Genomic DNA, 21,980 nt, shown 5'->3' on the forward strand with positions numbered 1-21,980 from the left:
GAACATGCCCGCCGACCGCTGGTCCTACCCCGTGGGCAGCACTACCGCCCGGGTGAGGAGAAGGCCCCCCAGGGCCCGACAACCAACTCCGCAGGAGCCCATCAGCCACGTGGCAGCACCACTGCCCGAAAAAGAAGAGGGCCTCCCCGATCACAGCAATCACACGGGCATGGTCTCCCAGAAACAGTCCCGCATTTACCAAATTGTGGTCAGGCCCAACACAATGGGCAGCCGTCCTGACACAAAAGTACACACATACCCCTAAAACCAATAAATCGCGCTACAGGGTAGGTTGTGCAACGATTTCCAAATAAGACCCTTACAGCGACAGGAAATGCTGCACAGAGCCCCGGCCAGCACACGGCGCAGGACCCGGCCTGGAGTGCGGGCCGCAAACAACCGTAGCACAACGGAACCTCCCCCCCCGCAAGCCCATGTCTCACCTCAAGCCACCACCGAGCCAGCAGCCGCCCTGGTCCCAGGCCCGCAACCCACCCAAGGCCAGGAGCACCCGGCCACCAAGCACCCGGTGGAGGACCCAGGGGGGAGAGGGAGGGGGGTAGACCGAGAAGATGAACCCTCACCTTTGCAAAACAACGTCCGGGCAGCACCGATCGTCGGGTCAAGGGGGGAGAGGGTCCTGTCCGCGCGGCCGTTGCTCGTGCTTGCTCCCCTGCTTGCCTCCCCCCCTCGTTGCTCGTGCTTGCTGTCCTCCCCCTTCGTTGCTAGTGCTTGCTCCCCTGCCCCCCGTTGCTTGTGCTCGCTGTCCTGCCCCCCTCGTTGCTCGTGCTTGCTGTCCTCCCCCCTCGTTGCTTGTGCTTGCTCCACTGCCGCCCCGTTGCTTGTGCTCGCTGTCCTGCACCCCCTCGTTGCTCGTGCTTGCTGTCTTCCCCCGTTGCTCGTGCTTGCTGTCCTGCCCCCGTCGTTGCTCGTGCTTGCTCTCCTGCCCCCCTCATTGCTCGTGCTTGCTGTCCTCCCCCCCAGTTGCTCGTGCTTGCTGTCCTGCCCCCCCTCGTTGCTCGTGCTTGCTGTCCCCCCCTCGTTGCTTGTACTTGCTGTCCTGCCCCCTCGTTGCTTGTGTTGTTTTTAGTTCTTGTTATATTCCTACATCTTAGATGTGCTCTCAGACTCACAGTCAACAGTGATTCATGGGGGTTGCTGTGCTATCTGCATACCTGGCATCTCTCACTGCAGGGATAGCTTTCTTAGCTCCAAACCTAGTAATTTTCAAAGTCAAGTGGGGATATTCTCAAGGAAGTGGCGGAGAGAGGCGTTAGCCTCCTTGGCTTAACGCCTCTCACCGCCACTTCGGAAACACGAGGCTGCACCCTATTCTCAAGAATGTGGTGCAGCCTGGCGTTTCCCCCTGCGATGCCGCTAAGTTTCACGACTTAGCGCCAACACAGACATCCTGGCACCAGAGTGCAAGGGTGTCTGTGTACAGTGAAGGGTTGTTAATGTACAGGAATGTGCCCCTTCCTGCACATAAACAATCCTAAAATACCATTTATCAATCATAATTATCAAAATGGCATTTATGAAACGGTTTGTTCACGTACAGGAAGGGACGCCTTCCTGTACATGAACAAACCATGGCATTTTGCTTTTTCCATGTGTGCAGCACAAGGCAGCACACATGGAAAAAGCAAAAACGAGAAGTAATAAAGCATTTCTCCCCATTTCGCCAACTTAAGACCAGGATTTTTCTGGTCTTAAGTTCAGCGCTGCCACCTATTATCGCTGTCCTTGATAATAGGTAACAGCATCGATCACAATGGGTGTTGCAGTGGAACACCCACTGCACGCCCCTTTCACGCTAAATTTAGCATGAAAGGGGCCTTATTCTCAAGGCAGCGTTAAGCCATTTAACGTGGCTTACAGCCAGGTTAAGTGGGTTAACGCTGCCTTGAGAATAAGGCGCTGACCCTATTGTCATGGGAACGTCAGAAAAAGTGATGTTCCCATGGCGATAGGGGCTTGAGAATATGCCCCAATGAGTCTGTGGATGTTATCTTCTGTTGCTGGAGTTGAAAATTCTCAGGGTCTAAATCTAACCCTTGGACTTTCGTTTGCCTTCTCCAAGGTATGAATTCAGAGTCTCTCACTTTCATCTTTTACTAGCTGTCAGTTCAATTGGCACGCCCCTATGCCTGCCCACTGCCCAGATACCTACTCAGCGATGATGAGCAAGTGTCGGGAGACATCCATCTGTATCTCCATGTGATTGTTCTCGAGCTCCATCATGCTCCGTCGAATCTCCATCTGCTCCCGAAATGCCCCGATCAGCTGCTCCCGCAACTGGTCTATCTCTTGTCGCTCATATGGAGAGTGATGGAGTTGAACTTCAGCTGAAACCATCAAAGAAACGATGCCAAAACATTTCAATATATACCTCTAAGAGCACAGGATGAAATGAACAGAAATACTTTCAAAGAAACTTTTATTTAATAATGTGCACTTTGCCCCTACTTTGTTTTAACACACTTTTCTTTTTTCAATAAATTCTGGAATATTACAATAAAAGTTATTCTGTGCACTTGCAAAGCTGTGCCGCCAAAGTAAGCTGATAAAAGATATTTTCTGTAGGAAGCCCTTTGATAATAATAATTAAAAAAAAATAACTATCTATTTTCAATAATTGTGTCATACCGGTAGGCACTTGAAGCAAATTCTCAGTGAAATAAACCTGTCAATGGTTTTCTGTAGGTAGACGGGCAAAATAAGTTAAAATATGCAATAGCAAGCTGATGTACATGCAGGAAAAACCTGCAGGTGGGATGCCAACTGTTTATTCTCACTTTCGTCAAATTAGAGAGTTATTGACATGAAAGACAGGAGTGCCTCTCGCAGCGGTAATTTGAGAAACAGAACGCTGACAACAGATGGGAGAGAGGGAGACAGCGGGACTCCATTGCCCAGGAGTCCCTGCACCTACCACCAGCCAGCTCCTCCCCCTGCACCTACTTAACCGCTCGCGGCCCCCGCTTCGCGGGAGCCGCTCGCAGCGGTAATTTGGGAAACAGAATGCTGCCAACAGACGGGAGAGAGGGAGACAGCGGGACTCCATTGCCCAGGAGTTCCCGCACCTACCACCAGCCAGCTCCTCCCCCTGCACCTACTTAACCGCTCGCGGCCCCCGCTTCGTGGGAGCCGCTCGCAGCGGTAATTTGGGAAACAGAACGTTTCCAACAGACGGGAGACAGCGGGACTCCATTGCCCAGGAGTCCCCGCACCTACCACCAGCCTGCTCCTCCCCCTGCACCTACTTAACCGCTCGCGGCCCCCGCTTCGCGGGCGCTGCTCGCAGCGGTAATTTGGGAAACAGAACGCTACCAACAGACGGGCGAGAGGGAGACAGTGGGACTCCATTGCCCAGGAGCCCCCGCACCTACCACCAGCCAGCTCCTCCCCCTGCAGCTACTTAACCGCTCGCGGCCCCCGCTTCGCGGGAGCCGCTTGCAGCGGTAATTTGGGAAACAGAACGCTGCCAACAGACGGGAGAGAGGGAGACAGCGGGACTCCATTGCCCAGGAGTCCCCGCACTTACCACCAGCAAGCTCCTCCCCTTGTGTTGCCCTGCCCATATTGCCGGCTACACCCACTGCGACGCGGGACGCGTGCGGACGTGTGTCGGGCGAAGCTCGGGCCAAGGGCGGGCCCGTCTGAGCCCGTTCGAGACCGGAGTAGGCCGGGCCGGACCCACTCTCTAACATCAATCAATCAATCAATCATGCCATTTGTATAGCGCACTACTCACCCGGGAGTGTCTCAAGGCGCTTGGGGGGAGGGGTATGCTACTGCTCGAACAGCCAGGTCTTGAGTTGTTTCCTGAAGGCGAGATGGTCCTGGGTCAGCCGAAGGTGGATGGGGAGGGAGTTCCAAGTCTTGGCAGCCAGGTAAGAGAAGGATCTTCCTCCGGCGGTGGCTCTTCGGATGCGTGGTACGGCTGCGAGGGCGAGGCTGGTGGACCGTAGCTGGCGGGTGGGCGTGTAGAAGGTCAGGCGGTCGTTGAGGTACTTGGGGCCCAGGTCGTGGAGAGACTTGTGTGCGTGGGTGAGGAGCCGGAACGTGATCCTCTTGTCGACGGGGAGCCAGTGCAGGTTCCTCAGGTGGCTGGAGATGTGGCTGCGTCGGGGGACATCCAGGATGAGTCGGGCGGAGGCGTTCTGGATGCGCTGGAGTCTTTTCTGTAGCTTGGCTGTGGTTCCGGCGTAGAGGGCGTTTCCGTAGTCCAGTGCCTTTGGAGATAGAGGCCCACTGCCACCCGGTAAGTCTACCATCTTTGTCTCCAGTTTACGCAGTGTGGAGTATAACTGCTCAAATACTAGTGATGGCGTCAGGTATCCATAAGGAAAAGCTAGTATCGAAAAGTGCAGGAATGATGGGAACCTTGGACTATTTTTTCACGAGAGCTTCGAATGCACTGGAGCAAGAGATAGCGGTAACAGAACGGAGGTTGTCTCTTGACGTGCATGTACACCCTGTCCAGCCAGTGAATGGATGTATCCCGCTTTGCTCACCTGAACATGATACATCTTGCAGCAACAACCCCCCCTCTACGGTGGCTACTACAACAGTGGATGCCCCATTAAATCCAGCCATAGAACTGATGGCATCGGCCCAGGCTTCCCCTCCCAAAACAAGGTCAATGACTATTAACCAAAAGAGCAGAAAAGAACATTCATTGCCAAGGCAGGGAGCGACCAAAAAGAAACGGGATATAGTACCCATAAAGAAACATTGTCGCAGCAAATCCACGAATCTGAGATCAGACAATGCTGCGCGGGTATCCCCGGTCCGCCCAGAAGAACTGGAAGTAGCGACAGTTGCATCAGAACTAGTGGCATTCGATCCATCAACTGCCCATATGCCTTTTGCGAATAATGCTTTTTGGGATAAAATGGGGTCTCTCTTTGCTGATCTTTTATTGCCTCTCACTCATAGACTGTCTGCTATTGAAGCCAGCCTATTATCTGTAACTAATGTCTCAAACCACATTGCTGGGGATGTAGCCAAAATATTTAAAGTTGATGATAAACTTGTACCTGTAGCTCTTGATGGTTCAGATACTACGGGCAATACTACGGGCACATCTACTCCAGTACTTATAAATCACAATGATGGGGGGTGGGCAGGCTAGTTGCACTAGCTCCTATAGTATCAGAAGTTGTGAGAGTGGAAACGGCCAGAACTGGAAAGCAGATGCTGTCTGTAACACGGGGGGCCGGGCCTAAATTAAAGACATAACTCTATCATATGCCCTGACATTAATACATTCGAGCAGAAACAACGCCCCAGCAACCCAAAGCCCCTGATAATTGACCTACCGCCTCAATCTAGTCCATATGTGGTGGTCCTAGCCGGGGTCCCGGAGCTGAAGAATGTAAGTGAGGAATCGCACACCTCACTCAAGAACAAAGTCACAGATTGGTTAAATAAAAACAGACCACTTGCACCATCTGTGACTAGCGAAAATGTACTTGTTCACAGGGTGGCTTGGGTGGGTCAAAGGCCAAAGGACATAAAGGGTGATTGTGTTCTGATAAATTTCAGAAACACACGGACAGTACACCATATTTGCCAATGGTCCCACCCGTGTCCCGCAACAATTATTCAGTCGCTTTCCCTGTCATATTTCTATCCCCCGGGGCAATCGAATACTAACATTGGCTCCGGCCAATTATGGACTCAGGTAGGTCGTCCACTGGACGGACCCAGCCGTGGTGAAACTGGTGATCCTATAGGCCCTGTGGCAAAACCCCTACACAATAGATACAGTGGCTTGGATCTGGTGGATTGACTAGGGCGTATCCCGGGTAAAACAAAAAGGGATTCGACTCAAATTGACAGGGTTGGGGGGTACTGGGAGGAAACCCACAAGAAAGGAATGGCGAGAGCAGTATCAGGGCTAGGCAGGTGGGAACTAATAGGTCGTTTGGAATAACCCCATCTATCCCTAGTAATAGTCAACTTTCTGCTGTTAGTGGTAGAGACCCTGGAACTCCAGTAACATTGGTCGATATCCTACTGGTGTCTACAGCATGCCTAGTGACCCAGACTGATGTAGAAAACATGGATCCAGTTGGAGGTAAGGACGAGGGTATTGGCCCAGATTCACTCAAAATATTATCATGGAATCTGGCGGGGCTCCTCAATAAGATGAGTTGCCCAGAATGGGGTTCTTTCATGAACAACACTGATATGTGTCTCTTCCAGGAGACGTGGGCCCGAACTATGCAACACCGGCTTGATTTTGCTACGTTCGATGTGCCGGCTGTCTGGGGAGGGAAAGGCCGCCCCTCCGGGGGTTTAACTATTTGGGTTGGCACCCACCTCGGCAGTACTGCCAAATCACTAGACATCCACTCCAGAGACATCCAATGCGTAGTTCCTACTTGGCCCAATGCATTTAAACTTGCACTGATTAATGTCTACTCGCGACCTGTAAGTCTAAGTAGCGAGTCTATCACCATTGAGGATCTGGCCCTTTTTATTCCCACTATTCCGAGTGATACTCGTTTGTTGGTTGCCGGGGACTTCAATTGCCATTTTGAATCCCTTAAAGGTTTAAACGATGAAGCGCTATCTGCAGAGGATGACCATTGGTCGATACCCCATGTCTCAGGTTCCATCACCCAAGGCATGGACGCCGCTGGCTATTCAATTCACGGCACTTACTCTAAATAATTCCTTAAGAGCATGTAATGGTCGAACCTCTTCGGATATTTCAGCCAAATTTACCTATAATAAATTTGGACACATGTCTCTTATCGACTATATTTTAGTTGAAACAAGGTTATGGCCACTAGTTAATGATTTTACTGTTTTTATTAGAGCAGACAGTGACCATAATGCATTAATTTTAGAATTGGGCTGACCATACAACAGTAGAAAGGGCTCCCCGGCCTCCAGTGCTAATGATGACAATCTTATTGTTTCTAACGATAGACGTAGAGTCAAATGGCATAATTTAGTGGAACATCCGGAACAACTAGGGAAACTCTATAGACTTATAATTCCCTTATTCGTGGAGGTTGCGACACTAATTAACCAACCACTATCGCCTGAATATTTCACTAATTTGAAGTCTCTCCACGAGGATCTACTGAGAAACCTGGGTGAGTCTTAATCCCCAGGTCTCGCGGAGAGTAAAAAAGGCACCTCCCCATACCTGGTGTAACTCAGCATGCAGGAAGGCTAAAACTGAGCTACTGCAGGCCATTAAAGAGAATGATGGACCAGCAATTTAAACCACGAGGGCGTATTACAAACATTTGACCAACTGTGCCAAGATAGAGTGGAACCATGAGAAATGATCCAACCTATCTCTGGCTCTTGTAACCAAAGACCCTCACAAATTTTGGTCTATAATAAACAATGGGTGCAGTGATCCAAACGCAGCCATAGAATCGAATATAGCTCCAGAAGCCTGAGAAGGTCACTTTCAGGCTCTATATTCTACGGAGGGACTTTGTGAGAGCACCAAGGACTCACTCGTTCTTCCTACATTGTCTGTGGACACGGAAGTGATTGAGTTCACGGTGCCTGAAGTCTGCAATGCCATTTCCAAACTTGCTTCGGGGAAAGCTCCTGGGCTGGACAAACTGCCGGGGGATCCCTTCAAACAAGAGCCTAAAATCTGGGGCCCATATTTTCAGATATTGTTTAATGCGGTCATGAGTGGCATGTCGGTCCCATGTACTTGGTTGGGTGCAGAGATAGTGCCCATATTTAAGAAGGGCTCTCCTCTGCTCCCCTCCAACTACCAACCGATTAGTCTCATTGTTATCCCCCAAAAGATCTTTGCAAGACTCATCCTGGACAGGCTGCAGGACTGGATCGATGAGTCAGCAATTCTCAGTCCTTACCAGGCAGGGTTTAGAAAGAACACCTCCACCGTGGACCAAATTTTCCGCCTTCAATTAATATATCGGAAAACGGTGAGATTAGAGGGTGGCAGCCTCTATATGGTGTTTGTCGACCTCCGTTCGGCTTTTGATCTTGTACCTCGGGGGAAACTCTGGGCTGTTCTTTTTGACCTTGGTGTCCCTACTCACCTCCTGACTATTCTGATAAAGTTGCAAAAGGCCAATTTTGGCCAAGTCAGATGTGGAAAAAATGGCATGCTCTCATCTAAATTCCCTGTTGACAGGGGGGTAAGGCAGGGTTGCGTACTCGCGCCGACCCTCTTTTGCCTCTATGTCAATGGGGTAATCGGGCACCTTAATGGGATCCAGAATAATGACGCGCCAAAGCTGGCAGGCAACAGGGTCCCAGCGATCATGTTCACCAATGACACCCTTCTGCTTTCCAAATCTCCAATGGGTATTCAGCGAATTTTGGATGGCTTTCAGGAGTTCTGCACTGCTAGAGGCTTGGAGATCAACACTTCAAAAACAAAATTCATGATCTTCAATCCACCAAGAACTTTACGCCCAAATCCAAGCCTAGGGGCGACGACGCTTGAAAGGGTAAACACTTTTGACTATCTGGGGGTCACGCTTAATGAAAATTTGACATGGGGACCCCAGCAGATTAAGTCACAACTCAAATTGGCCCAACTCTCAGGCGGAATCCTTAGGCTATTCAACAAGTCCACTATTAAAACTGTGGGACCACCACTGGAGGTGTACAAGACACAAGCTAGGGGTGCCATCGTGTACGGGGGTGAACTTTGGGGTTTCTGTAATAGGTCTGAAATTAGTAAAACTGAGAATAAATTTCTAAGAGGGCTTTTGGCTCTACCGCTCAGCTCCCCATTGCTTCCTTTAAGGCTAGATTTGGGAATTAGACCTATTGATGAAGAGCTAGCCCTCAAACCCCTGAGATTCTGGCGTAGGATCTGGGTCACCCCTGAGCTGATACACTACAGAGAGGAACTTAAGGAAATATTGACTGCTACAGACTCAGGAAACATTCCCTGGCTCGCCTATATAAAAAAAGAATTTACTAGGCTAGAGATCCCTGATTTATGGCTAGACCCAGAGGACGGCTGCAAACGACTGTCTCGCACTCAATTAATGCCTATATTTCGTGCAGACAGACTTAATGCCGCACTATCTAACTCCCAAATTGGTTCAATTACTGCTTCCTTCCTGCAAGTTAAAGACTCTTATTTATTTGAGCAGTTCCTTGATGATATATACCCCGTGTTAGCAAAAAAATGTTATGTTCAGTGGAGGCATGGTGAGCTCCCGCTGCGAGGTGGTCACCCTCTGCTCCGAAAAATTGTCCGGCCTGTGAAAGTGATAGTGAAAGTGAATTACATGTGATTTTTTTGCCCAGGGTATCGCAAGGCTAGGAATTACTGGCTTGTACCACTATGCATAAACTTAGCCTTCAAACAATGTATGCATACATTCAGAATACTCAAAACCGACACAACTGGCTCGACCGTATGTGCAGTCGCAAAATTTCTGGCTGCCATGTGGCATAAGCGCAGGCTCCTAATTGCCTGAACTTGTGCTGGGCTCGCCCTCGGTCACATATTGTCTTTTTATCCTGTTCTTAAATGCCAGTATGAAATGTATTTATTTTTTTCACCATTGTATGTTTTAACTTGTATCGAGTTTGTATGAACTGACTCAACCTGTCTGAGGATCAATTTGCTGCTACTAATTTTACTATTTTTTATTGCCATCTATTCGCACTGCTTTATATGTACTACGTTTGTCTTCTTTTATGGCATTATGCCGAAATAAAGATTCTTTGAATTGAATTGAATTGAAAGACAGGAAGTGGCGCAGCACAAATTTGGGAAGTGTAATCATGGACGTCTTTCTATTGTTTTTTGAGAAAGTGTTTATTTGAATCCACTAAACCTATGGCTAGTGGTGTCAAGAAATATGGATCACATCATTGACACAGACCTTCCCAGCCCTGTGGCAAAGGAGACGAGAGGCCTCACGGTCTAGACAGATTGCTGAATCGTGTATTTGTTGAGCGTTGCACAATCCTTTTATAGTGTGCCGTGGGCAGTTTTTCACCCTTCTCATGAAACAACAATATATATGATCTGGTGGGTTTTGGTCAACCTTTTTCAAACAAAGCATATTTATGGGATACGAATTAATGAACAGTAGGTCACTTTGCAGATGTTTGTTAATGTGAAAACTTAGAAATGCCTTATCTTGAGTTCTAAGTTCATGGGGAGACAAACCCTGGCCTCTGCCTGGGATTCAGCAAGATCACAGACCAAGACTTTGAAAGGCTCCCGCCATTAAGTTAGTGACTAATAGACTTACAATAGACTTACTTATAGTAGAGTGTACAAAATGAAACAGTTTCTAGAATGCAGGGTCCAGATGACAACTCTGGAGCTATTTTTTTTAAACAGACTGGAAAATGAATGCTAGGTTACTGTTGTAACTAAGATGGCAATAAGTATCAGAAAAGTTTAAGGTTTTTCAAAGAGGGACTTTCCCTAGAATTATTTGATTTACTATCTGAACTTGTAACAAGGCTAACTTGTGTTATTATAATCCTTTGTGTTTGATATGGAACTCATAAAGAAATTCTGTTGTTTTCAAAGCAGTGTAAATAATATATGTTGCATTTGCCATCACTTCCATTTTAGTAGATTTAGGCTGAAGCAATTATCGGTGAATGCACTTTAGACCTCTGTGGGATCACTGACACAATATTGTGGTAAACAATATCGTTGACAAAAATATTGTGCCAAAAATACTGTTTACCACATTATCATGCCCCTCTAATTATAATAGTAAGCACAAAAATATCTGAAAAAATATCTTTGATGCTAATATTGTCCAAAAACAGACACAAATATCGATTTCTAAATATAAAGAGTTTAAAGTAGTAAATGTAAAATATTTTAATATATAAATTAAAAAAAGTAAATTAAATGATACACAAATATTTAATGCTATATATATAAATATCTATGTATATAAAAATAAAAACACATATGTTTGTATTGTTGTAATTATATATATTTATAGTGTAACATAATAAATATATTTATTTTAGCTTATATTAAGTTTTTTAATATGTATTAAAACAATACACTTTCAGGCTTAGCGTGTCACATAAATTATGCAAAAAAAGAAGCAGAGAACTCTTGGTTGTTCCCAAGTTTAGGTGGAGAGTGTGTCCTATAGAGAGCATCCTATTACACCAGCGACACTCTAAATCTGCTGACTTCATATGTTTTTCTAGCAAGGGCTTTAAGCATAGGATTAGCATAGTGCCATCCATACCGAGCTAGAAAGGGACAAAGTCTTTTGCCACATTTACAGCCTTTACCAGCATTGATAATATCACTGCAACATTTGAAGAGAAATTATTGATGACAAAAACAGTGGATGGCGGGGGCACGAGTTATAGTTAATTGATATAACTATAGGTTTGTGTGTGTAAAATCTGAATCCATCTATAATGTCCATGTAACCTGTTTTTTTCAGTGAAAAAAAAATATATATATATACACATATATATATATACACACATATATATATATATATATATATATACACACACACATATATATATATATATATATATATATATATATATATATATATATATACTCCATCCCACTCCAGCAAAGAAGAAGGAATGTCTTCGAAGATGTCAGGTATGGCTTTCTTTATTAATTCATGTCTCACACGACCCCCTGGCTAAAGAGACGCGTTCCGGCTATCAATCTATACATATATATAAAACAAAAATATCTGGTTCACCGGCAACCTCCAGACAGCCAAGAAGACCTACCGAAGACTCGAGAAGAAATAGCGCCATGAGCAAACACCGGACAACCCTGCAGCCCTCAAGAACGCCAGCCGCAGGTACCACTATCGATAATTGATGGAATACATTGGGAGGATGATTACACCTTAGTATCTCTTGATGTTAGCAGTCTATACACATGTATACAACATGATCAGGGATTACTTGCCATCAAACACTTCTTGAAGTCCAGATCCATTTCATATCTCCTACATTCACAAATGATTGTGTCAATGATAGAGATCTGCCTCAAAAAAATGTTTTCATCTTTGACGACACACTGTATCGACAGTCACAGGGCACTGCCATGGGAACCTGCTTCGCCCCCAGCTACGCAAATTTATTCATAGGCTGGTGGGAGGAGCAGGTTTCCGTGGAAATGGCGGAATTCAACAAAGTGGCCCTGTGGCTGCGATACATTGATGACATCTTCTTTATTTGGTGTGGGGATGAGGCTTCTGTCAAGGTCTTTATTGGCAAGTTGAATGTAAATTCTCTCAACTTGAAATTCACCGAACACATCAGTCGAGACAAAATTGAATTCCTTGATGTGTTACTTGAAGTAGAAAACAAACAATTGAATACGAAACTATTTCGAAAGACCACAGAATTACCGTGTGCTTGCAAGCTGCTAATAAACCCCTGAACGAACGTTTTTCCTTGTGGTCTCCCTCAATTAGAGTGCCTGCATTTGAATGGATTTTTAGCGGCTGACTTCAGTCGCGTGGAGACGCCCGCCGCAATAGAAGCGGATCCTGTCCTTGTGCCGGTTGGTGTTTGGAGAAACAGGAAAGGAAAGTAAGCTGGTGGTTGTTGCAGGATGACGCCCGCTCACCAGGATGGCAACTAGAAAGCGGGGCACAGGGTGTCGGCAAGCTTCCCCCTCTACACCACTGGGGAATGAAATTTGAACTACTTTGTACTGTTTGCACACCCACCTGGGTGAAGTAATTGCGCACCACACTATCCAGGATGCATTGCGATCCAGCCACGCCAGGGAGGCAGGCATTATTAAAAGGTGCATCACGTGCAAGCAGGTGCTTTCATCATACGCCGCAGAAGAAGGGAAAGGTCCCGAAACGCGTCCGGCGTTTACGTTATTGGAGAAGGTGCTGCTGAATTACCGTGTGCTTGCAAGCTGCTAATAAACCCCTGAACGAACGTTTTTCCTTATGGTCTCCCTCAATTAGAGTGCCTGCATTTGAATGGATTTTTAGCGGCTGGCTTCAGTCGCGAGGAGACGGCCGCCGCAATAGAAGCGGATCCTGTCCTTGTGCCGGTTGGTGTTTGGAGAAACAGGAAAGGAAAGTAAGCTGGTGGTTGTTGCAGGACGACGCCCGCTCACCAGGATGGCAACTAGAAAGCGGGGCACAGGGTGTCAGCAAGCTTCCCCCTCTACCCACTGGGGAATTAAATTTGAACTACTTTGTACTGTTTGCACACCCACCTGGGTGAAGTAATTGCGCACCACACTATCCAGGATGCATTGCGATCCAGCCACGCCAGGGAGGCAGGCATCATTAAAAGGTGCATCACGTGCAAGCAGGTGCTTTCATCATATCCGCAGAAGAAGGGAAAGGTCCCGAAACGCGTCCGGCGTTTACGTTATTGGAGAAGGTGCTGCTGAATTACCGTGTGCTTGCAAGCTGCTAATAAACCCCTGAACGAACGTTTTTCCTTATGGTCTCCCTCAATTAGAGTGCCTGCATTTGAATGGATATATATATATATATATATATATATATATATATATATATATATATATATATATATATATATACATATATATATATATATTAAACACCCAAAAGTCGCCTCGAAGGAAAGAAGCCGCTGGCAGGTAAGTAACCGTCTCTTGATTGAATTACTTGCATGCAGGAAACATCGTGGAAGGTGCAGCCCCAAATAAACCAAACGCGTTTCAGGAATCACAGTTCCCTTCGTGAGTGGTTGATGTCAGCTGTGCAACACAACGGAAGTCTCCGCACACCTTTATTTCCAGAGAGTGTCCTAGTGGGCGGGGCCAAAGCATGGCCTTGTGGACTCTGTAGTGCCGGAGAAAGTAAAGCGCATGTGCGCCCATCGTGCTGACAGATAATGTTCAAAAGTGTTCAAAAGTATTCTCACCCCAGTGGGTTGGTGCACATTTCGCTTTGTTGCCTGTCCCGCTTTTCAGTAAATCAAACACGGAAACTGCCTCTCAAAGTAGTGATGACGTGCTCATGTCACCACCGAGCCCGCTCTCAGGCGGTGAGCTTCTTTCCGCGGCTAGGCAAGCCGCTCTTAATTAAACACACAAAAGTTGCCTCGAAGGAAAGAAGCCGCTGGCAGGTAAGTAACCGTCTCTTTATTGAATTACTTGCATGCAGGAAACATCGTGGAAGGTGCAGCCCCAAATAAACCAAACGCGTTTCAGGAATCACAGTTCCGGAGTGCCTGGGGTGAGAATACTTTTGAACACTTTTGAACATTATCTGTCAGCACGATGGGCGCACATGCGCTTTACTTTCTCCGGCACTACAGAGTCCACAAGGCCATGCTTTGGCCCCGCCCACTAGGACACTCTCTGGAAATAAAGGTGTGGGGAGACTTCCGTTGTGTTGCACAGCTGACATCAACCACTGACGAAGGGAACGTTGATTCCTGAAACGCGTTTGGTTTATTTGGGGCTGCACCTTCCACGATGTTTCCTGCATGCAAGTAATTCAATCAAGAGACGGTTACTTACCTGCCAGCGGCTTCTTTCCTTCGAGGCAACTTTTGTGTGTTTAATTAAGAGCGGCTTGCCTAGCCGCGGAAAGAAGCTCACCGCCTGAGAGCGGGCTCGGTGGTGACATGAGCACGTCATCACTACTTTGAGAGGCAGTTTCCGTGTTTGATTTACTGAAAAGCCGGACAGGCAACAAAGCGAAATGTGCACCAACCCACTGGGGTGAGAATACTTTTGAACACTTTTGAACATTATCTGTCAGCACGATGGGCGCACATGCGCTTTACTTTCTCCGGCACTACAGAGTCCACAAGGCCATGCTTTGGCCCCGCCCACTAGGACACTCTCTGGAAATAAAGGTGTGCGGAGACTTCCGTTGTGTTACACAGCTGACATCAACCACTGACGAAGGGAACTGTGATTCCTGAAACGCGTTTGGTTTATTTGGGGCTGCACCTTCCACGATGTTTCCTGCATGCAAGTAATTCAATAAAGAGACGGTTACTTACCTGCCAGCGGCTTCTTTCCTTCGAGGCAACTTTTGTGTGTTTAATATATATATATATATATATATATATATATATATATATATATATATATAGATAGATATATAGATATAAAGTTATATTTACGTATTTAAAAACTAAAATGAAATAATCAATTTACATAATTACTAGCCAATAAAAAATTATCAATTAATAAATCATTGTTATTTAAATATTAATGTATTACCGTCTCATCCTGTAGCCCTGCAAACTTAGCTGCCCGCACCCAAAATATAATTATACCATAACTTACATATTTAAAATACATTAAATAATGAATTAGCAATTAATACTGAATAATTAATTAAATATTACTTCATTAAATTTCCACCCTATACTCCTACAAACCTAGCATCCAGCAACTAAAATATAAGTGAAATAAATAATTATTACATATTTTGCATAATTAAAAATCAAGTAAATAAGTAACACTCAATAATTAATTGTTAATTAATTATTACTTAATGAGATTCCCACGCTATGCCCCTACAAACCTAGCAGACAGCAAATAACATATAATGAAAATAGATCGGTATTACAAAAAGTACATAATAAATATCATTCATATAATTAAATAAATGTTATTAATGAATGTATTTTTTATTATTTATTTCCTAATTTACTTCCCAGCATATTACCCTACAAACCCAACAATTCACTACAACACCATAAATGTAAAAGAAAATCTAACTCACTTAAAATGACATTGTATATTTTAGTATTTAAGTAATACAAATATATCAACTAATACCCATTAAAATAATAAAAGAACAATCTTTTTAAACCGATCAAAAAAAATCAATATTATTTAAAACTATATTACTTATCTCAAAAAAGTATATGCTTGTCAATGATGCTTGTGTTTTACGATATTTAAATTCCAACATTTCTGCCGCTTATGTTAAAATATATATTTTGTTCATCAGATTGAACAATATTGTAGGTGACCATATACATTTGAATATTATTTATGAATTGCAATCCTCTCAAAAATATTTGATAAAAGAGAACAATGATGTTGCCCCATCAGCATTAAGTAAGAGAAGGGACACTCTTTGGGGGAACTGAGCAGAAAATGTTCACCGGAGTACAAAGGAATGAGCTTTGTGTTCAGAAAAAATAAGAATGATCGGAACCATTAGATAGTGTTAGAGATGGCATAAACGTCCAAACGCATCCCATCCTGGATAATTGTACGGTCACAGTACCAAATGTCACAGGCTAGACTGGGGGGATCAATATGGATGCAATCCTTGCAAGGCGACCATTAAGTATCTGCTGGAGGTCATCCAGAAGGTTGTCCTTGTGCTGTGCTGCAATGGAAGTGCCAGAAGAGCATCGGGCAAACCAATGATGGATGATTAAATAGTTCGACAGAAGTCAGCCTTGAAAGTTACACTTCGATTTTATATTCTGAACTGGCATATTTGTAATAGATTACTAATTTAAATTACAAAAATGCCTTTTTTGAGAAGGAGCACCATCAATCAGAACCTCTATCATAGGGTTTTTGACTTTTCCTTCATCGAACATCTGTGACTCTCACTGTAAATCAGTGAAAGTTAATATTAACCTGTACTTGTAGATTCACAACATTTTATAGCAATTTTAAAATTTTCACATAAGCAGAGGGGACGTAATTAAGTATCCCACGATACACCTACATAAGATAATGCAACAAAATAGTGTACAAATGTGTTCTAGGAATGAAGGGCCATGCACACAAGGAAAGTAGAGTTTCCAAATGAGAATCTTAAGTAAGTACCTGGGTCCAATGGAAAGGCTTGCTCCTTTTACGAGGTGGAACAAAGGATCTGGTGTTATCTGTGAAGAGACATTTTAAGCTTGTTCTTACCTTGAATGTTGCGAATGTCATTCTTCCCATTCTTGATCTGCTTCAGACTTTGCTCGTCAATCTTTCGCTTCAGTCGCTGTATCTCGCTGCGCAGGTCTGAGATGATGTTTGTGTATTGTGCAATGTGGTATGACACGTTCATCAAATTCCGCTTCACCTGCCAAAAGTAAGAAGGAAAGCTCAAAAGAGGGTAATAGGGGAACCTGAACCTTACCAGGTTTAAGAGGTGGTGAGAGAAAGAACGTGAGGAGAGATAAGGAAAGGTGGAGATAAACGTAGAACAAGAAGTGAAACTCAGACTTGGAAAGACATGAAAAGAGGGATGAAGACAGAACACAAAAAGAAAGAAGAACATTGAGAGAGAGTGAGAGAGGAAAAGAAATAGAGTGGAAGAAAATGGATAATTAGTGGGGCGATACGGGTAAACAGAGAAACAACAGTCAAAGAGAACATAAAAGACAGAGAAATGTAAACAAAGATATCACTTGAAGGAAGGGCACTGAAAATGACTGAAAGGGGATAGAAGAATGGAACTCAAGATTTCTGGGCTAGAGGAAGTGACAAAAAATAATCTGAAAATAAGATGCCAAAAAAGTGAAACTAAGCAAGAGTAGACACACATAGGATAAAGTAAGAGCCCTTGGTAGGCAAATCATGAAGCCCAGATACTGATGCAGTATGGATTGCAGATATTGGAAAGTGTGATATGCAGAGTGTCTTGTCTTACCCGGGTTTTAATATTTTTGGCACGATCTGCATAGCTGAGTGTGTTGCGAGACTCCTCAAAGGCGCTGCTAGCCGGGCTAATATGAGCAATCATAACCGTCCGACTGTTACCCCCTAGAGAATCCTGGAATGGAAGAGAGTGAAGCACAAACCTTCAGTTCCTGAAAGGCACACCCACATGAAAAAATTCCCCACAAAAGGAATCACTTCCCAGGGACCACCATGTAATTAGTGGAGCACTGCTAGGTTCAACCCAACGAACCAGTCACCCAAAACCTTCCATGAAAAACAAGCACAGCCTCAATGGTGGATATCATCTTGAACAAAAAAATATAGCTGGTCACTGCTCAGAACATGACTGCACTCAAAAAACACAAAAGCAGTGCTTCTTTGGAATGAGCTGCTGTTCATGGTGCATATGTAGAAGGACCAGTTTGTCAGGTCTTCTTGGTAAAATATGCACTAGCATATTACATTTCCTACCTTTATTATACAAACAGCAGGGCTCTTACCCCCTGCTTAGCATACATGATATACATTTTGCTATGATAAGCCATAATGATATAACTGACATGAAGTTTGGATGGTTGATGTGTAAAAGGTGTTGAGATTCCCAATTCAGTGGTTCTCATTTGATCAAACTTGAAAGGTAAACGGCTGAATCTACATAGCTGAAATTTGAACCTGTAACTCGGGGTAATAATCAACAACAAGGTGAATTTTAGCAAACAAATGAATTCCCTAATCTGTTCCTCCTTCAATACCCTGATGATAATCAAGAAAATCTTCCCATTCATTCAACCCAACACCTGGTGTTAACGAAAATGGATTACTGTAATGGTTTGGACTTGAATTTACAAGAACAATACCTTAATAAACTGCTGACTCTGCAAAATGTGTCAGCAAGATCGCTCCTGGGTCTTCCGAAATTTCAACCAGTCACAAAAGCAATCACATGGGTTCCATTGGCTGACTGTCAGAAACCGCATTAAATTCAAGGCCCTGTGCTAACCTACAAGGCCTTGCTTGTCACTGGCCCGAGTACTTAAAAGAATCACTCACATTGTAGGAACCCTGCAGAAATCTGTGTTCTAGAGGAGCAAAGAACGTTATGCCCTACAGATTTAAAAGAGTGAAATGGGGAGGTAGCAGCTGTGTTACATGAGCTACCAAGCACCAGAATCTCCTGTCCTCTTACATTAAGGCTGCCCTCTCTCTGCTTGCCTTCAGAAAGCTCCTAAAAACGTGGCTTTTTAATAAAGGTAGCTACAGCTCCCCCAGTTATGTTCAAGTTGTGCTAGCGCCAAGACACCCCAGAGTAGACGTACGCTTTATAAATGTAACATAATACACAAATCTCTGCAGAGACCTTTCAACAGAACCGTGCAGTAGGCACGCCAATATAAACAAGGACCTGGTCCACTCATATCTTACAATACCTTGAGGAGTCGGGTGAGCTTGCTGTCCCGGTAATTGACATACTTGTTCCCACCACGGTCGCTTAGTGCATTGATGCAGTTGCCAAGAGCCAGCAGTGACCTGTTTATATGGGCCCCTTCCTTCATCCGCTGACCTCGGTTCTGGGTCTGTTCAGAGAGGAGAGGAAAAAGAAATGGACACAAGGACAAATTTGAAGTATTATGTGCATACTTGAGTCTAACTAGTAATTTACAGGAAAACAAATGGGCCTGATTCACAAACTGAATTTTGTAGTACATAAATATGCTTTCCTGTCTTAGGTTTAAACCTAAATAATTAATTAAATCCCACCAAAAGGGAAATAACCCTCACCAGTGTAAACATATAGACACTGAAAAAACACCTGCACAAAACCAAACTAAATGCCCTTAAAAGAAAGGAAAATGAGAGTGAAATAGTCATTATTATTTCTTCCTGAAGAGGCCAATACATTGTAACTTTGTTATACAAGGTAGCAGCAAGAAAGGCTGGGCTAGCATCATTCTGCTTCAGTTTTGTTGTTTATAGATGTCTCTAAAATATTGTTTCTTCTTTCTTTTGTTTTTTTCAGTTTTGGGGTCTTTGGTCTAAAGATGCAGGGTTTAGAAGCATGCTTTAGGTCTAATTTAAAAAAGATGTGAACTGTAGAGAATCAGGAAATTTCAAAATCATATTTGATATTTGGGCTATGTTTAATTCTTTCACTGATAGGTAAAATGGCTGGTTTCATAAGAATCTTTCCCAATATGTACGATCACATATACCCACAGACAGAAAACCCTTTGATACATCACCCCCCTTTTCTAGTGAGTCAGTATTGATAGTAGGTGAATTGCCAAACAACCCAGGCTTTAAGCATTCAATGCATTCAATGCAGGTATGTGTGAAAAGAGTGTGGTTACCCAGCATCTGGAATAGTGGTGAAAATATGACACCAGACTTTTGAAAAACTTGAAATGCAGTGTCACTTGGACTGCTGCTGCAAAAAGTTCTAAACAGGTCAAAAAAAGATTAGAGTGATATTGCAGTAATTCATCTACATATATTAAAACGTTGTGTGATGACCTGTCAAAATCGATACCTGAGCTGAAGTGCTTATCTGTAAGAGATCCTTGCCACCTGCTAGATGGTATGATGAAATCATCTGTACAATCTTCAGAGTTAGAAATGTGAGGATCGTTGGTCGCATATTGATAGTTATGTGAAAAAAGGGCCCTTTATTGCATTCTTAGGTTTTTATAGGGAAACATGACTGCTGTAGTGGACATAATCAAAAAGCTAGATTTGAAAATACTTTTGTCTACCAAGAGTTCAACATAATTGGTGTAGATGTGAAACATCTCCTTGAGAGTAGGCTGAGTGACACTTTTAGTGACTTCAGCATTTCCACATGTTCCATGTTAGAATGCTTGCCATTTGGTAAGCAAAGAAATGTTGAGGAGCAATTCAGGTTATTGTATTTTACAATGCATGAGAAATAGCATGCAATGATGCATAGACATGTTCCTTCACCAACCATTGCATCTGAAGATAATAAAGTGCACTGTGCTATTCAGCACAAGTTCTAGATCCCATCCATAAAGGGGAATTTTCTCCGGACATTGAAAAGCACTGCTTCATATTTGACCGCTACAAGAACTCTAAGGGCATATACACCCAGTTCAACGCATATGTTGCAGAACCTGTCCCAGAGAATCACAATCGTCAGGTGCACCAGTATTGGCATGGAAAGCTATGTCAGTAGCTAGAGTTAGCAAATTGTGTACTGGCTGTTTTGCCATTGCACGTCTCAAGTGCCATTGCGGGAGGACCTTTTCGCAGATAAAAGTTTACATAGGAACGAGCACGCGAACATGCACAAATACTCACTGAAGAAGTTTTGTATGGTATACTACAATAAGTTTGATTTGTATAAATGTATTTGGACCTCATATACACTGTAAGCACCCTCTCTACATACCATGCACAAAGCAAGTAATAATAAAAGCAACATGTTCCATAAACAAGGGAAAAACACAGTTGCTGTTGTTTTTAATGGTGCGAAAATGTGTAACCACTGACAACCACGTTTTTTTCAAGGTATTCAAAACAAGGGAAACCCACCACCAGACTTTACCAAATATAGAAACTGAAAAAAGGAAAGTCTATACATAAAGTATTTACTGCAATACTTAGGTGGCCAGTTGTATGCCGCTTGCATTTAGTGAGTCGCAAATTGCACCAAATTGCGACTCGCAATTTCCAACTCGCTAAATGCAATGTACAACAGTGTCTCAGATACTGTTTGTGATTCCCAATGGAAGCTAAACTGCTGCTCGAAGAAAGACCTGTGTGACTGTACTGAGTTGCAGGTCTTAGTGCCTTGACAATGCCCACAGCATGGGCCATAACATTGCCAAAGAAATCAGAGGGTGCCATTAAACTCAACAGGGTTTGAGATATTTTGTAACCATCTAGCTCCATGAAGCATCAGAGTGCTAAAGAAATTTAGACCAAAGTTTGCAGCTGTACTGTGAAGAAATTTACAAGTGCAGAGAGAGGATTGACATCGACAGAGGGAGACTGCACCAGCAAGCAGCCTGCACCATTATGACCCGAAATAGGTACTTAGCTTGTTTGAGTGGCGGCTTTTTGTGAATCTAGCTTAGGAAAGATCCACCTAGCAAGATCCCCATGACCACGAACATCCAACACCACTGGAACTAGCACTAATGTTCCGCTGCTTACCCGAGTCAATGAATGCCATTGTTGTGAAATGCGACCGCATTTGCTGGCCCAGGGTGAAAAACGTCACATCGCCGCGCAGTGATTCATGCAATGGGCATGTACGGAGCGCACAACACCAAGAGCAATACTGCTCCCCCTCCCCCCCCACTGATCAATGATGACCACCAGTGCTGCTTACCACTGAAAGAACTTACATGGACACAAAAGTACT

The 21,980-nt window shown here is 44.2% G+C and overlaps 1 protein-coding gene across 2 annotated transcripts in view; it reads right to left on the minus strand.

Annotated features, from left to right (window-relative positions):
• Window positions 1-21,980, minus strand: part of KIF19 (kinesin family member 19) — a 425,797-nt gene that overhangs the window by 59,091 nt on the left and 344,726 nt on the right. For both annotated transcript variants that reach the window (XM_078654238.1, XM_078654237.1), the window contains exons 8-11: window positions 19,024-19,170; window positions 17,586-17,708; window positions 16,859-17,015; window positions 2,174-2,348 (exon numbers count right to left, since the gene is read on the minus strand). In XM_078654238.1, the coding sequence (XP_078510364.1) occupies window positions 2,174-2,348; window positions 16,859-17,015; window positions 17,586-17,708; window positions 19,024-19,170 (602 nt within the window). The remainder of the gene's footprint in view (window positions 1-2,173; window positions 2,349-16,858; window positions 17,016-17,585; window positions 17,709-19,023; window positions 19,171-21,980) is intronic.

Source organism: Lissotriton helveticus, chromosome 7, assembly GCF_964261635.1.
Source record: "Lissotriton helveticus chromosome 7, aLisHel1.1, whole genome shotgun sequence".
In the NCBI taxonomy this organism is placed as follows: Eukaryota; Metazoa; Chordata; class Amphibia; order Caudata; family Salamandridae; genus Lissotriton; species Lissotriton helveticus.